Source organism: Ruditapes philippinarum, unplaced genomic scaffold, assembly GCF_026571515.1.
Source record: "Ruditapes philippinarum isolate M1 unplaced genomic scaffold, ASM2657151v2 ctg1336_1_1_1_1, whole genome shotgun sequence".
NCBI lineage: Eukaryota > Metazoa > Mollusca > Bivalvia > Venerida > Veneridae > Ruditapes > Ruditapes philippinarum.
The window spans coordinates 162,012-181,054 of record NW_026858572.1 but is presented as its reverse complement, the minus strand read 5'-3'; the positions used below and the strand labels follow the sequence as shown (position 1 = coordinate 181,054).

Genomic DNA, 19,043 nt, shown 5'->3' with positions numbered 1-19,043 from the left:
TCAAAAATATACATTTTATTTTGATTTTAAAGGTGCTTTGAGCTCCACACCCCAAGTGTCCGTGTTTTTTTAGTCCAGAAGAAATTTAGAAAATTACAGGCACGCAGTTACCTAACAAGGGCCCCTGAATTTATTACATATACACAACTATATTTTTTGTTTTGTAGAATGTTAATTAACATGAATCTCTTGAAATCGCCAACAAATAATGTAGAAAAGAGTGCCTATAACTAAATCTCCATAGTGAAGAGCAAACAATAATTACCACAAATCTAAATCCAATGAAACTTAACTATGTCTACACAGTTAACAAGGCATCATTAACTATTGACCTGCTGAACTTCATAAATGTACTAGTACAGATTCCACTTTTGGAACTGCCCATTGTCAAATTTGGGAATATCTAGATGAAAAATTGAAGATGGTCAGCTAACAGTATAGAACCTGGTCAGACTGCAGGGACCTGGCTCTATACTTATGTCAATTAATTCATATAAATTTCTTCCCCTTATACAAAGAACATACTACGGTTTCAAATTCAAAGCATAGTGAATTATAAGGGATGAAGGCAAATAAGTCAATAAAGACATGAACATACCCTTTCATGAGTTGAGCTGCTGTAAAGTATGCTGCCATGGCTTGATCATGTTCATTACCAGTAGCGAAGGAGTGGCCAAATGCCAACCAGGCAGGTCCATATGTTCTTTCTAATGTGGTAGCTTTACTGCAATAAAATGTTTCATACTTTTGAACAGTTGTGTATTCATATTATAGGATTTTTTAAAGAGTATGCTAGGATCACAAACACTCAACTCACCCAGTTTGATTTGTTCTAGTAAATCCATCAGAGAAAAATACAAGTAATACATCAAAGTCCTCCAACAATGTTTTTTGCATAATAGTTTAGATATATTCATTTTAGCTTCAATGAGATGAAAAGTTATTCAGCTTATATTTATGCGCCCCTCTGGGTTATGGGGCATCATAAATTCTTTTATTTTCTCCCCTTTTGATATGGCATCACATTTTGATGATGGAAAGTATACCAAGTTTGAAATGAATACCTTTGGATTGGACCTTAACAAAAAAGTCTGCGAAAGTGTGCCTCATGTATTTTACCTGAGATATCTACGTGCGGCCTCTTTCTGGTCTATAAGGAAATAGTAACAACCTACAGCAAACCATGAAACCTGCAAAAATATCATAGAAACTGGTACATTTTTTCTGATTGTTTCACTCCACTTTATATATAACTGTTTGAAACAAAATTCAAGGTTATTTTGATATTTTTCATATCTTTCTTTTTCTTTTTTTTTTTCATTTTACTTAACTTGTTAACTTCTTTCTATTTTCATTTTTTCATTTTACTTAACTTGTTAACACCAAGTAGCTTTTGATCTAATATTGGAAATGGAATAAAAAACATGGTGATTTTGATGGTACATGTAGGTGTGCGGATTTTTAACTGCCAAGGGAAAACTGTGTTTTTTTGTACACTTGCTTCAATAAAAGAACTTAATCACTGCAGGGACTCAACCCGGAAAAGGTGAGAAAAAGTTATTCAAAGTACCAAACTTAAACAACCCAGCCAAAAGAGATCAAAATTATTGTCTAAAGGTTCACTCTATTATTGTATCTTGTTTGAAAGCCTGTTTTTTAAGCCAATTTAACAACCTTACTGGATTTCCTGGATAACTAACCAGTTATAACCAATTTCCCTACAAGCGACTGACAATTATTTGAGTAAGCAATAAGAGGCAGATGACAATTAGACTCAATGTCAGAGTTCAATTGTCATGACAATTTTTTTCCTGCCCAAGGATCAAACCAGTGACTGTTGGATTACAAATCTGATGTTCTTTATTAAACTAAGCCAGTAAATTTATTATAACAGTTATATGGAGACAACAGATGCTGCTTCATGTTTTATTTCAGACAAAAGTACACATTAAGATAGAAAAGCCAACCTTGCAAGTATTCTTGCTGACTGGCCTCCCCTCTTAAAAATAATTAGATGTCTGAAACAAGACTAACACTAACAAATGAAGGTGTATAAACATAATTCAAGTTGAATTCCTTTATGAATAAGCGTTTGAAATGAAAAGAAATACTTACTGGCTTGTTAGGGTACAGATCAACTAATTTATGGGCAAGATAAAATAAACCTGTAAGAGAGAAAACAATGAAATGAAAATAAAATAATTCTTAACTCAAGAAATACTAATAAATAATCATCTTTTCTATTTAGATGTGCAAGGATTAATGGTAAGGGCACTTTAACAATGTCTGGTCATATCCAGACATCTGACCGACAAAACTTCTCGACAAACATACAATATACAAGTACAGTCTAACTTGCCCATGCGACCACGTGTATTAAGCGACTTTTGTCTTAAACGACCACTTTAAATTCCCCCCGATCATTTTCTCTCTATATCTTTAATGTATTAAGCGACTTTTGCTCAACGCGACCAGCGACCGCTAATTAGTCACCTAATTGACATCAATCTTTTCATTAAACGACCACTTTTACCTGTCAAGTAATTGTGTTTTAAGAGAACGCCACCTCGTTATGTCACAAGTGTCAGCAATCAAAACACAACAATAAACGTGTGAAAAACTCTATTTCCCATACCGTTTTAGCGTTTGCAAATGAAGTTAAGTATACGCGTGACGTGTATTATCCAATAATATCGGATAAACAATGCAACGCTCCGCCCATACTGAGATGGTGTATACGCTTCGCTTGTTGACATTTAGACTGCATTGAATTGACCTTGAACTTGATTAGCCATTAAATTAATCGTAACAAATAGATGTAGTTTGTTTATTTCAAATGAAAAAAAGCACAACAGAAAACATCTTCACTAATAGGGTTTTCGTGTTGGAGACAAGGAAAAACAACGGAGAAGTTAAAAAATTCTGGAAAAAATGTCAAACATGTACGTAATGGATCAAAACTGTTTTGTCAATAAATATCAGAACGTTATTTTTACATTTGCATCCGTTTAGATTATCGGAGCGTACTTATTATTCAACATTTATGTAAAAATGAAGTTGAAAAACAATCCCATCGAATAAAAAAGATGTCATCTATAAATTTTGACTTTTATATCATGCTGACTGTCTTAAGAGACCGTTTCATTAAGGGACCGTTTTTGGTGTTTCCCTTGCCCGGTCGCTTAATACACGTTTGACTGTATATACTAATAGATAACATTATACAACTGCTCCATGTAAGCATACCAAAATTTTATGATGAAATCAAAATAGTTACTTCATTGCTTAAACTTTTCAGATATAACTCAGATTGTTATTTATATATACATATATACAGTCAAACGTGTATTAAGCGACCGCGCAAGGGAATCACCCAAAACGGTCGCTTAATGAAACGGTCTCTTAAGACAGTCAGCATGATAATAAAGTCAAAATTTATAAATGACATCTTTTTTATTCGGTGGGATTGTTTTTCAACTTCATTTTTATATAAATGTTGAAAAAAGTACGCTCCGATAATCTAAATGGATGCAAATGTAAAAAATAACTTTCTGATATTTATTGACAAAACAGTTTCAAGATCCATTACGTACATGTTTGACATTTTTTCCAGAATTTTTTAACTACTCCGTTGTTTTTCCTTGTCTCCAACACAAAAACCCTATTAGTGAAGATGTTTCCTGTTGTGCATTTTTTTTCATTTGAAATAAACAAACTACATCTATTTGTTACGATTAATTTAATGGCTGATCAAGTTCAAGGTCAATTCAATGCAGTCTAAATGTCAACAAGCGAAGCGTATACACCATCTCAGTATGGGCGGAGCGTTGCATTGTTTATCCGATATTATTGGATAATACACGTCACGCGTATACTTAACTTCATTTGCATACGCTAAAACGGTATGGGAAATAGTTTTTCACACGTTTATTGTTGTGTTTTGATTGTTGACACTTGTGACATAACGAGGTGGCGTTCTCTAAAAACACAATTACTTGACAGGTAAAAGTGGTCGTTTAATGAAAAGATTGATGTCAATTAGGTGACTAATTAGCGGTCGCTGGTCGCGTTGAGCAAAAGTCGCTTAATACATTAAAGATATAGAGAGAAAATGATCGGGGGGAATTTAAAGTGGTCGTTTAAGACAAAAGTCGCTTAATACACGTGGTCGCATGGGCAAGTTAGACTGTATACATGTCAGATAAACAGAGTAGAGTCTGTCAAATGAAATAGAAATGATCATATTTTTGACTCAAGAAAAGACTCTTATTGCCTCTGGCTGTAAAACAGAAAGTGACACACAGAATTTGTCTGAAAAAATATTACTGTAAAATTCCTTAATACTGAACTTAATAGAATCATGTAGATACAATAATAGATGTATACATACTATTAGATTTCTTTAATTCAACCATCACGGCTATATGAAGTGGTAAACATGTACTGTTGTATGGATCTGTATTCAATATTCTAAAAATAGACAAAATGAACATAAGTGAGTGTAACTCTACGTTTAAACTTACAAAAATGTGTAGCAAAGAAAGTTTAGTGAAACTAAAATAAATACCCAAGTTCTGCTTATGCAAAAGGTTACGTTCAAACACGAGCTACGATAACATAATTATATTGGTTCCTTTATTAAATGGTTGATTCCCGAAAAAGTTGTTACATAGAACGTCTCTGTTATTTAACACACATGAATAATGTACGTAAACGGAATAAAATGTTCTGGAATAAAATATTATTTGGCTATTTTAAGTAGGATTTTATCCATTTAGCAATGACTTTGTGCATGCGCCACACACTTTAAGACAATTTATTTCCATTTTTATTTCATACAAACATTTCGAAATTTTTTTTTTCATCAGATACAGTTTATACACTTTAACATTAAATCCAACTGCTTGTTAACCATATAGCATATTTTAAGAACAATAAATCACTTACTTGGTAGTTAATTTATAACATTCTCTAAAATCACAGTTGTAGTAATGTCTCTCTGCCAAGTTACATATAATATCTAAATTATCACTGAGCACTTCTAAACTTTCAGGTACTTTAGCTTCTTGTGGCCTGTCATACTGAAACAGATTCAAATATATCATTATTGTCATTCTGAAATAATGATATACCTAAATATTTGAAATTCTTAAAAATAATTTACAAAATGAGTTTGTAAAAATTTAGTATTTCTGTATCAAATTTGTTAAAACAAAACAAAGTTATTATAAATGTGAAATGTCCAGAACTTTGAAAGCATGACATTGAAGGTGAATGCCAAATCTGGGTAAAGATCACATTTTAATTTTCAAAGTTCTTGCCCAGTGATTATGCTGAATCTAATTATGAAAAAGTTTGTTGCACATATAATGAAGATGTCATTGCTAGGGTTACCACAAGAAGACATGGGTGGACTGATACAGGACAAATACAAGAAGAGCAAGAAATCAACCATTTTTTGGACATACCTTTTTCAGTTTATTTTCATACAGAAATTTAACAAGTTCCTCCTCCTCGCTGGGACACTGTAGGCTAAATGGTAGACTGTCTATCAACTCTCTCTCTACAATATATTAATTTAACAATATTGTAATATATGCAAATTTTCATATTTATTCTTTGTAGTACAATGTTGTATACATAGGTGAAAGTTGTAAACTTTGCTGGGGGTCAAGGGGGCTGCAAGGTATATTTTGTTTTGTTTACACTGACAGACATAATGACAATGTGATGGTTATGACTAAGACTCTCTATCTTTAACTGATCTTACTCTTAAAACTACATAAAATAAATTTCATAAAAAAAGAAATTGCTTCATTTCGTTCATAAAATATGTTTGATATCAACTCCCGTTCTTATTTTGGTGTCCAGACAACCAAAATGAGTTTTATTGGCCATAAATTCTACAACAGCATTGTGGCAAAATCGGCAGTACAATTTCTATTTGCATGAGAAACTCCGCCTTTGGGTCAGAAAAATCCCCAAAACATTTTTAAGTAGCAGTCCGAATTTAATGGTATATTTTCACATTATATTATGGATGTTTTATACAAATTCAATCACATTTATGAGGTGAATTCTTTAATTGTAAACAACAGGGCTAATGTACCAATGAAACTAAAATGGTAAAAGTTTGTTCGCACAAGAATATCTCACATTTGCTGTGATCCACATGGTTACAATTGATTTTACCACTGTGATGTAGAGCTTACACAAGCTAATAATACAGTCTTCATTTGCATGTTAAAATTAGTATACCAACTTTAGTGTTACTGCAGGATTTTCCTTTGAAAATCAGAACTTATGAATAAATTAAAAGAGTAATTAAGTCATCATTGACGATAAGAGTTACAAAAAATTAGCAAAATCAACAATGAACATAAAAATAAAATCATATTGAAATTTCACTTTATAATAGAACTACCGATTTTATCTGGAAGTGAAAAGGTCAGAAAATGAAAACACAATACAGTAATTTCAAGTAAGTTAAGAAACTGTTTTAAAAACCAGTCTATGATTGGCTGAATTTAAATTCAAAATGAACCAATTAAAGAGTAGTGACAGCAGACAGGTGTCAACCACAGTTACAGGTGTCTACCAAATTTACTAAGTTTACATAACTGTACCATCATCATACCTTCTTGTGAAGATAACATATGGTGGTTTACGAGAAGGTCGAAGGCTTCATAACAATACACGTCCTGCCGCAGTGCTTCTTTGAAACATTCCATAGCTAGTGTCCTGTTATCCATTGCCTCATATATCTGACCTCGTAACACATTCATAGAACACTCCATCTATATAATGAAAAATGAACAAATGAGTGTTATGAATTATTATTACCCCTCACTATTTCAGTAATGTTAATTTCCAATAGGCCAATAGCAGATATTCTTACTGTTAATTCAAGTGTACCACTGTCAACATGACTAACAAATTTGTAACAGTACTTGTTCATAGTAAAAATCTGTAAAAAAACCTATAAAAATAGTATCCCAATGAAGTATTTGTTTGAGGTAATAAAATAAATAACACAAAGGTTGGTGACCAACAGAAAAAATATCATCCCTCGTAAAAACGTCTAAGGTAACAGTATTTTCCTTGGGATAATAATTTTATTCACAAATCTCATACTGTGTTATTTATATTATAATACATTGTATATTGAGTACCCCGGTATAAACATTTACTGTTAATCTCTCAAGAAAATTTAAATTAAACAGTTATATTCCTTTTAGATCTGTGTTAATATGTAAAATGCTGCTGGCTGCCTGACCATAGATGGGAAGCGGCGCCTAGTGGTTAAGGTGTCTGCCTCTCAACCGAGAGATCATGGGTTCAAGCCCTACTTGGGCCATGACCATGTTTCTTTATATGACACCAGTACTGGCTGGTTCCTGGAAACGGACTAAAAAGTGATTAATATAAGTTGCAAGAACTTGTTTGGTAATCAAGCTTAAATAAATATGTTTAAAGACCATAGATGGAAATATTTCCCTCTAGGAAAACTGTTCAGCTGAAACTCAACAGAGCCCAGTTCCAGCCTCAAACAGTTACTTCAAGCCAGATATTTAGATCTATACCAGCAATACAATTCTTATACTCTTCACATATCAATATGATAAAAGAAAATCAACATAGATTATACATACATTTTTGTTAGTTGAAGTATCTGGTTCTGATATACTCTGGTTGACATTGAATGACATTTTCTTGTTGATAGGCTGTATAGAACAAGGTTCAACAAAATCTAATATAGCCAGGGCTTCCTGATACTCCTTACATTCATACTGTAATAAACAACGACAATAATTATAATAACATTGATATAAAATAGTATACCAGAAGTAAGTCATTATTAAATTGTTTAATCAAATTCAATTAAATTTAATGAGATTTCTAATAAATTTTGATTTATCTACAATCAATTCCAAATTGCCTCTCCCAACTATATAACATATCCAACTATTTAACATACCCAACTTCATGTATCTTCCCGATATCTAATGCTAGATAAACCGAACTTAGTGTACTGTGCATTTAGGTGTCCTTTTTGTGTATGGGTAATATCACCCCTCTATGAAGTGAGATTCTGACCAACAAAAATATCTCAGTACATTTATTTAGCTTTGGCATGCCAAAATATTTTTACAAAATCATAATGCTAGATATAGTTAGCTCTTTGAAAAAAAACAAAGTCTCCTATTTAGACAAGAAATTTGCACATAATGTTAAAAACATGGTTTGTATTTATTATAACTACAAACTATATTTAGAATGATTTAAAAATACTACATTATAGTCCAGCTATTATAATTGTTATTTATCAAGAAATAATATCTGTCGTGGTTATGACACAAATATTCCAAAAATACCCAAATACTCATATACTTTTCCCGAAAATGGACAGAATTGAGACAGACACATACTGTTTTATTTATGACGATATTATATGATATATGTGAAAACAAGTTCAATACTTACATGGCATTTAGCTGCTAAATATCTACAGCACATATTGTTCTATAAAATATACACATATAATATTGATATGTTTTTTATATACATATATCATTTACAGTGATAGAAGATAGAAATATTAAATTTTCATTCCAAAGGCATAAACAGTACATATATATTATATAACAATGTCCATATTTTCATATCTTACATCATCAGACAGTATCAATATAGCAGGCTTCAGGCGAAACAAAAAACAAAATAAACACTTTGCCAAACTTTAGCTCCGCAGGGCACCAGGTGAGCTAAAATGAATAGTCAAGTATAAATAAAAGTAATAAACAGAGCATATTTTGTTTGTTGATCATGATATACCTGTACACTATTTCCCATAAATATCTGAGAAAACAGCAATATTTTTACACAATCATATTACAAGTGAAAATGTGGATAAAATATTTTCTCAATGTGATGATATCTATACCATTCTCATGAGGGAAAACAATGATGAATCTAATTTAAGATTATTGTCAACACTGTGGTGCAACTTTTTACAATTTAAGTAAAGTAATCATATCAAATCAAGAAATATGCTGGATAAAAAAAAATTCAACAATCAATTCTCATATCAATTTTACACAATCATAAAAAATAATTTTTGTATTACTATCTATCCTGACATAACAAAAGTTGGGCAAAGCTTTATCTGTCACAATATGAGAGATATACTGTGATCTATATGGATTTTATTTCACAGAATGACAGATAAAACCCTTATTTCATTAACTAGCATAAAATAAATACAGTTTTCACTTACTTTGTGCAATTTTCTATTTAGAATACATTTTGCAGCTCTGTGATACTGGCCAGTACTGTACAAGGTCTGGGCATACCAATACACATCCTCCACTGCACCTACATGTATACCATTTTTAAGTAAACTTTATTACCAATTTATGCTTTATTAATTTTTCTTTTAGAAAACTATTTAAAAAATTACTATTTTTAAGTACAAAAGAAATGTATATGACAGACTTAAAAGAAACTTTTTTTCTTGGGATTCAACATAAACTAAACAGTAAAATTGGTGACTGAAGAATAATTGGAAAAAAAGTTCCGAACATCTGATCATTTGATGGTCCAGGCACTGACTGAAAGCTAGCTGAACTGCATGACATACAACTTTATCTCCCTTTAAAGATTTAAAGCATGAAAGGTGTTTACTATAATTCAGTCAGTACTTATTAAACTTTCCTTAAAAAATGAGTATTGGTTTTGATTAGATTGAAAGATTAACAATTTGATATTAGATATTTAGTGCTTAAGAGTATATCATCTTCTTTTCCTACACAAATGTTTTTTTTTTTTTTTTTTTTTTATAATTTAAGGAAATATTTGCATTCAAAAATTTAGCAGTTTTATGATTAGAGAGAAATATTACCATTTGACAATGATACCAATTTGTCCGCCCAAAATGCTGCAGAATCATAGTGGTGCTGAAACCAACAAGATTTAGATGTTTATACATGTCAAAACTGTTATACGGCTATGCTTGAATGAAAAATTGTTCAAAACATCATATAAACATGTATGTTTAGTAAAGTATTTCATTAAATTAAGAAAATGTACCAATAACATTAACACAAAAGGAAGAGCTGTATTCAGACCAAATGTGAACAAAGGTATAGATTTTCCTTCAACCTAGTATCAGTCCATCATTTGTATGTAAGAGGTGCAAGTAGGATTTGTCAAGAAAATATTATGCATTTGGGATTTTTTTAAACCTGATCTTGAAAAAAGTGTTATTTTGAATATAATTAGTACTTTATTGTCAGTGTGTCACAGATTTGTATAGTCAAAATCAATCAATATATTATGTCACCACTATACACAGATTTGTAATGTAATGTAACTGCAGGTTAAATAGATTTTATAAGGTTACTGATAATATGATTAAATGCAACAGTTTGGTAAGATTCGGAGCGATTTGATGACTTTTTTCACTTTTTACACAAGTTTCAGTCATCATCAAAGATGAAACATCTATAGATCACTCTTCCATTATTATGATTAATCAATTAATTAATGTCAAACCCCTCGCAGGACGTAGAGGGTAGACAGGACTCTAGACTAGTCATTACAGAGACAGCTATAAGATACAAGGGAACCAGTCCCTAGCTCTTATTGAAATGACCCCTGGAAGTTGTTTCTGTTACATGACTAGTTTATAGCACTGATACATGCAAGGATTAGCTGGATTTCTTACCAAAACACCTCTTTTTAGGTGGGAAACACTGGAAGTGTCTCTGAAAAATACCAAGGGTGTTAGGCCATCTTTAAAAAAAATGTTTGTTTGCAGTAACCCGACCCAGAATTTTCAAGGTGGGTAGGTAGGTTGATTTTTTTTTTTGAACTGTACTCCCAAATAAACATGGAATTTCAAAATGCTGGACAATATATGCTTTGATAATCTGGTAACAATTAATAAATTGATAACTGAATTCTAATTTAGTAAGACCTACATTTTATTTCTTCTATTAACCTTTAAAAGAATGAAAACAAAGCACAAGGCATAATTTTCTGATTCAAAGAAAATAATTTTTTATCCAGACCATGAAAAAAAATTTTGAGTAGGGTCAAATTTTGTGAGTCGGTCGCATTACTGCAAACAAACTTTTTTTTAAGGATGGCCTTACCCAGGATCGAACCTGGGACCTCAAGAGTGACAGCCAGTGGTCTTAATACCAACTGGGCTATCGCGCCACCTTCATATGGTTTAACATACCTCATAGAATACAAGAGCTGTCGGTAGGACAGCAACGCTCGACTATTCTTAGTACTTGTTAGTAAAAAAAATGCTTGATAGAGTTACCTCCTCCTGTTTACAGGTTGCGGTAATGATGGTGAACAAGTGTGCAAAGTTTCAAAGCCATATGTCAATGGACTTTGAAAATATTTGAACTATTACAAAAACTTTAACGTAAGTGGTTACGCCGACGCTCGGGTGACTACAATAGCTCTACTTATTCTTATCGAATAGTCGAGCTAAAAATTAACTTTATTTCCAATTATGGGCTGTTACAGGCATATAGACTTTAATCACATAATAATATTGTACAACATGTACAGAACTAAAAACATATAGATTTAAAACTTTAATATCTATAAATCTCTAGACTATGACTATCCATAAACAGGGCACTCATTTGGTCATTTTTGACGCCAAATATGTGTACCATTCCCCTCTCAAAATGATGAAAATCATATGTATTTTTCCCCTATCTCAGAAAAAAATCCCCTCCAAATTCTAAAATAAATCAACTTAATATAATTTGTTTTATTTGTTAGTCTGCATTAAAAATATATACTAGCTATTGATTTCAATGGTAGGAAAATTACTAACTATTGAAAATAACTTTGTAATGAGTAAATGTGTTAAAAAAATACTAGGGATGTCATTAGGAGTCCGGATATCCGAACGTTCGGATCACCATTCGGTGTCCGAAGCCGATTTTCTGATCCGGATGTTCGTATAAAATATTTTAGAATATTGAGAAAATGTGATAAATACATGCGTTAAGATAATCATAGACATGGTGTTGACACCATATTGTATATTGTACCCTAGTTTGACAATACACATCAGAACAAAAAATCAATAATTACTATAATAATTACGAATGTTATTAATCAAATTTAACTTTTGTAAGATTCATGATGAATATTCTAAGTCCCGTGCGATTGTCATCACAACGATGTTACATTTTTTGTGTCCAAATTTAAATATTTATTTAGGCTATCATTTTTATATATATTTTGGCTTACCGACCCGTCGACTCCTTATTTTGAGACAATGAAAAATCTGCAGAAATAAAATAATCAAATCAAGAATTGCACTTACGAATAATAATATGTTAATTATCACAGCTTTAATTGAAATTGAATAACTTTCTCTTTTAGTATTAATCAAACATGTGCATTGTTTTAAAAACAATTTTTTACACAGTTTTTTTTTCACTTAGGAACACTTAAAAATGTGTGTAATTCATATAAGTTTTGGCAACTCCTTTGATGATTCAAATCAAACAGCCAGGGCTAAATAATGGTAAACATCAAAGATTGGCAGATTCTTTTGAAAAGCCGGCTACATGCCTGTCAAAGGCCATCGTGAGTAAATTGTATGCATGTTAACATCAGGGCCTTCCCCAGGCCAATTAAGCGCCCCGGTGCCGGGGCGCTTGTTTTTCCGTTTACGGATCACCGGGGCGCTTGGATTTTGTCTTGCATGTTGATCTTAGCGCCGGGGCGCTTGTATTTTGACAGCAGGAGAAACTTCTTATCAACGTAATAGCGCGTGTATTTTTGAAATGGTATATTTATTGATAACAGAAATAAAATCAATAAGAGAAAAACTTTTGATATGTAACATTTAATTAAAAAGGAAGAAAAACGAAATACTACATTTGAAAAATGTTGCAAAAAAATGGTTACGTCATATCAGACATCTAAAAATATAACAACGATCCGAACATCCGGATGTTGGATTCGGATATTTCATTATCTGGAAGGCCGTTTTGGCTCCAGATGACGTCCCTGAAAAATACACTTACTACATAATATTAATAACGTGATTTTCCAAATTTTGCCTTAAAACAACGCAAAATTCCCCTTCCTTAGGGTATGAGTACCTGTCCCCAAAAGGTGTCTATATAATTTATGAAACCCTAGACCTGTAGATAGTGGATTTTTTTTTAGGAAGTGGCTAGCCATACGGGCCCGTACTGGCTAGCCAAAAGTTCTAGCCATACGTGAGTCACGTACGACTAGCAAGAACACACTGTATTGGCTAGCCAATAGATGGAAGTCGAAAATGCATGTTATTTTATGACTTTAAGCAAGAAACAGCAATTGTCTTCGTTGTTTACTTTTTAGAATTTAATCGCCTTGTTGGCTACAGTAAATAAAGTATGAATATCAATCTTTGTCATCTCAAGACGTTGAGAAAAAATAGCGTTTGGTCGCAGTTAAATAACATCAATTGCGGTACGTTACGATACCGAAATCAACTTGATTTCGGTAAAGTTACCGAAATCAACTTTTCATTACCGAAATCAACTTATAAAATCACAATTAAGCGTTTTATTATATTTTTTTCATTATTATATATTACAATAGGTTAAGTTTGACTTTCATGCAAAAAATCAGTTCGAAATAATCATTAATAATGATATTAGAAACAAATAACTAAATATCAAGATTATTCCCTGATTTGTCACGAACCGAAATATATGTTACAATACCGAAATCGACTTGTAAAATCACAATTAAGCGTTCTATTATATTTTTTTTTCATTAGAATCTATTACAATATGTTTAGTTTGACATTCATGTTAATAATTATATTAGAAACAAATAACTAAATATCAAGATTATTCCCTGATTTGTCACGAACCGAAATATATGTTACAATACCGAAATCGACTTGTAAAATCGCAATTAAGCGTTCTATTATATTTTTTCATTATAATCTATTACAATAGGTTTAGTTTGACATTCATGCAAAAAATCAGTTCGAAATAATTAATAATTATGAAATTAGAAACAAATACCTATATTTCAAGAATACTTCCCTGATTTGTCACGAACCGAAATATATGTTACCATACCGAAATCGGCTTGTAAAAGTTAAACTAAACATTTTCATAGATCTTGTTTAATTAATTAATATAAAATCATTCAAACTGAACCATAAACATAGGAAAATAATATTTAATTATAAAAAATGATGATGTTATAGACGGATATGTATATTATATCATGATTACTTCCCTTGTTATTAATGTGTTGCATTACCGAAATCAAATCAGATTTCATTTCAAAGATGAGAATAACCCCTAAAATATTTGCATGAATTTCAGAAGTCTATGAAAAAGGTATTTGAGTGAGTTTTAAACTTTGAATTCATATCGCTTATTTACAATGTTTAGTCAGATAACATTGCAGCGTATCATCTCTTTGATGTTTCTTAATGATTTTAAAAATACAAGATTAAACAAAACTGTGTTTGAAGCTATCCGCCTAATTTAGATCACTATTTAAATAGTTGATTGGAAATTATCACAGAATTTAATTTAAATCCAATGATTATGATTTGATTAAAATAAAAAGACGTAGCGGTAGCCATTCATCATAACACCTTTACTAATAAGGAGCAAGCATACACGTGCTCGAACAATGGAGGTGTTAGTTGACATAATTAACATACTCGTTAACCGCAATCCTTTAATATATACATCGGCGCATGGAAACTTTAGAGTATCCAAACAACATAATTAGACATAATTATTTTGCATGAAAATAAAGCTGCTTGTCTCCATTATGACAAAAATACATTACAGTTTAATATAAAATGACATATAGCGACCATCCCTATATATATCAAAATACTTTTTTATTAGTTCTATATTATACATATTTCAGATCTAGTAAGCTGGTAAAAATATAATTTTATATTAAATAAATTGTCAAAAGACCGGTTTTAACTAATTTATAGGGGTGGCCGTAGAAAACATTTCGGTATATGAGACAAGGTGCTTTGATATTATTATTACCAAATTGCATATCAGTTGTTCCAAAAATGTATGCAATGTTTTGATGTCCCGGATACTTAACTACATATTCTACTTATTGAAAAAGTTGTTAAGTCATGATTTTATGTTGATCGATTTAAAATCATTTTAAATTTCATATCTGTAAACAGCATAAATTTATGGAATGACTGGTATATATTTATTTGATGAAAAAAAGGAACACTTTTTACTGACAAATTTCAATTATGAAATGTTGTAACTTGTACGATATGACATGCTGTGTATTACTGTATTAAGTAAGGTGTGAAGTAATTAAGACAGGAGGTACAGTTGACATATATTGTATGTAGATTATAATGAACCATCTGTTTATTTCGTATTAAACATTTAAGTAAATGACTAAAATATAAAAATATTATAATAAAGAGTCCCCATAACATATGTTAGTGATTTGTTAATATATAGTTAAACTGTTCAATAAAAGAAAGACACAAACTTTCAAATTTCCAATTTTACTGCCTGATACATCATACAATTTTTATGGAACATTTTTAGAGCAGTCGAATTATATATCTGTATTCAAATTTATAATAGAAAATCATAAACTTCCGATTGAAGTTGAATATTTTTTCTTCATAAAACATAAACATGTACAAAATTTATAATTATCTTTAACTCATATTACAGAATATTTTATTTTTCCATCATAGTCCGATCATAGCTTTTTAAAAATACGATTTTATTTAGAAAATTGTTATGCACGACAATCACGTGCAGATATATAACATGCTAATATGGCGGTATCAGACTTTTTCTTAAATCATTATATACATTGCATTCTAATATGAAATGGTACTAGTCTTCTAAGACATTACATGAAAAACATTTTCTATCATTTAAAGTTGTACTATTTGGTTTAGTCCATCTACCTGAGTCTATGTGCAATCTATGAGATGATACTCTTAGCGTAGTGAGATCTTTACAAAACCGTTCAACATTGATAATATTTAGATATGGTTGAAACTTAAAAACAGAAATATGTCTATAAAATAGAGCTCTACTAGAGTTATCTAATCTACTATCTACTAATTATATACATAATTTAAACTTCACCGCTGATTTCGGTAATGCTAAACACATAACGGGTTGTTTAGAACAAAGGCTAGTAACTCAATAATTACATTTTTGTTAATAACATCATTAAAATAAAATATTTTCAATAGATTTTTTAACTGAAAGTCTGTTTCACTATTTTTCATCAAATAATGAAACTAGAAATGTGTCATCATGCCACGGATGCCCCCGCATGCAGCCAAAATTTCAGATGGTGCATTAATTTTTTTTTTCATTTTAAGTTCAAAGCCCTTAAAACTTTTCAATGTTAACACAAACCATTTCCATACAACGTTCAAGGCACTGAAATTATTCAGTCTTAACCTTTAGAAAAAGCATATTGCATATTTGTAGCCAAAATAATGGCTAAAAGAATGAGTGCTGAAACTGAAAGTTCAAAATTTTTCCAACATTCAGGAAAGATAAGTTTGTCTAAAATCATTGAACCATGACCAAATTCAAACTTAAACTACTTATTCCTAAGATGTATCTATATTATTTTCAAAGTGAAAGGGACATAACTCTGCCAAAAATCCATCAAACCATGACCAAATTCCAACTTGACCTGCCCATTCCTTTGACATATCCATATGTCAAATTAAAATTGAATATGTTACACTGTTAGGTAGATAATGAACAGAAACTGTAAATTTCATATTATTTTCAAAGTGAAAGGGGCATAACTCTGCCAAAAATCATTGAACCATGACCAAATTTGAACTTGACCTGCGCATTCCTTTGACGCATCAATATGTCACGTTTGAGTTGAATGTGTTGTACCTTGAGGGAGATAATGAACGGAAACTGAAAATTTAATATTATTTTCAAAGTGAAAGGGGCATAACTCTGCCAAAAATAATCGAACCATGACCAAATTCGAACTTGACCTGTATTTTCTCATGACATATCCATATGTCAAGTTTGAGTTGATTGTGTTGTACCGTTGGGGAGATAATGAACGGAAACTGAAAATTTCATATTATTTTCAAAGTAAAAGGGGCATAACTCTGCCAAAAATCATCGAACCATAACCAAATTCGAACTTGACCTGTATTTTCTCATAACATATCCATATGTCAAGTTTGAGTTGAATGTGTCCAACCGTTCTTGAGATAATGAACGGAAACTGAAATTTCATATTATTTTCAAAGTAAAAGGGGCATAACTCTGCCAAAAATCATCGAACCATGACCAAATTCGAACTTGACCTGTATTTTCTCATGACATATCCATATGTCAAATTTGAGTTGAATGTGCCCAACCGTTCTTAAGATAATGAACGGAAACTGATGATGACGGAATGACAGAATGACGGAAGGACGGAAGGACGGAAGGATGGAAGGACGGAAGGACGGAAGGACGGAATGACGGAACAGGGTAACACTATATGCCCCGGCCATTACATGGCGGGGGCATAAAAATAACAGTAATATTTTAACTAGGTTGGTTTTTACGAGTTGATTTCGGTAATGCTAAACACATAACGGGTTGCTTAGAACAAAGGGAAGTAACTCAATAATTACATTTTTGTTAATAACATCATCAAAATAAAATATTTTCAATAGATTTTTTAACTGAAAGTCTATTTTACTATTCTTCTTCAAATAATGAAGAAATAATAGCAATATTTTAACTAGGTTGGTTTTTACGAGTTGATTTCGGTAATGCTAAACACGTAACGGGTTGTTAAGAACAAAGGGAAGTAACTCAATAATTACATTTTGTTAATAACATCATTAAAATAAAATATTTTCAATATATTTTTTAACTGAAAGTCTGTTTTACTATTTTTCATCAAATAATGAAGAAATAATAGCAATATTTTAACTAGGTTGGTTTTTACGAGTTGATTTCGGTAATGAAAAGTTGATTTCGGTAACTTTACCGAAATCAAGTTGATTTCGGTATCGTAACGTACCCCATCAATTGAAATAATTTACAAAATTTTGATGATAATCCGTTTTGTTTCATTAAGTTTAATTTTCGACACCTTTAGATGAAAAAAATATTTTTGTTAGGCTCTGATAATTGCGTCAATTACCGGCCTATTAAGGAAAGTTTGCATGTTCCGTGAAATGCATTTTAAAATTCTATTGTCAGTCCCTGGGTAGGCTTTAATTTAGACTTATTAATTGATTGTGCTTTTATGTTCGATATTTATCTACTGTATTTGAAAATTATACAATTATTTTTGCTTTTCACCATTTTTTTCAATGTTCTTTTCTTTTTATTTATTCCACTCCGATTATTATTTATTCGATCCATGTGCTTTATAAACAAAAAATCACCTTTCATACAAATAAAACAACAAATCATAATCCTGAGGCACAAAATAACATATGCATGTTCGGTTTCCATATAATTTTGAAAAGTGCCGTACGGCTAGACAATACAGTGAGTCCTGGCTAGTAGTAAGTGACTCACGTACGGCTAGAACTTTTGGCTAGCCACTTCCTTTTTTTAAAATTCTTTTTTGTATTTGGTATCTTATGGAAAGCCTAAGAGTATTGTATTATTTTTTCTGGGTTGTAAAGGCGTCCAGGGGCAGGGTGGCCGAACACTGATACTGCAACATGTTCAATTTAGGACATAGGAAGGTCCTCACACATAAAGTCACACATAATTTTGTGTAAACCCCCGGCCCCAAGTGTCTTGTGATTTGAAAATTGGTTAGTTATCATTAAACATGTTAAATAATGTGATTGTGGTTAAAACCTTGTCTATGTATTCTTTAACACGCTCTCGTAAGCGGGTAAGGTTGAAAGTACACGGTGATTTTGTGTTTGAAAAACTTAGATTCTCTTGTCTGTCTCCTTCGCCCGCCATATTTGTTTTCATTGAACTGTTACCCAATTAGAAGCTTTAGAAATGTTACGTGCT

The 19,043-nt window shown here is 31.3% G+C and overlaps 1 protein-coding gene across 1 annotated transcript in view; it reads right to left on the bottom strand.

Moving 5' to 3' along the window:
- Positions 1–19,031, bottom strand: part of LOC132753625 (cell division cycle protein 16 homolog) — a 28,415-nt gene extending 9,384 nt beyond the window's left edge. Inside the window, exons 1-12 of the mRNA XM_060744119.1 lie at positions 18,879–19,031; positions 9,902–9,956; positions 9,278–9,375; positions 8,485–8,523; positions 7,653–7,790; positions 6,638–6,797; positions 5,469–5,563; positions 4,948–5,081; positions 4,391–4,470; positions 2,116–2,165; positions 1,120–1,190; positions 599–724 (exon numbers count right to left, since the gene is read on the bottom strand). Coding sequence (XP_060600102.1) covers positions 599–724; positions 1,120–1,190; positions 2,116–2,165; positions 4,391–4,470; positions 4,948–5,081; positions 5,469–5,563; positions 6,638–6,797; positions 7,653–7,790; positions 8,485–8,523; positions 9,278–9,375; positions 9,902–9,956; positions 18,879–19,001 — 1,169 coding nt within the window. The 5' untranslated portion in view covers positions 19,002–19,031. The remainder of the gene's footprint in view (positions 1–598; positions 725–1,119; positions 1,191–2,115; positions 2,166–4,390; positions 4,471–4,947; positions 5,082–5,468; positions 5,564–6,637; positions 6,798–7,652; positions 7,791–8,484; positions 8,524–9,277; positions 9,376–9,901; positions 9,957–18,878) is intronic.
- Positions 19,032–19,043: the final 12 nt, after the last annotated feature.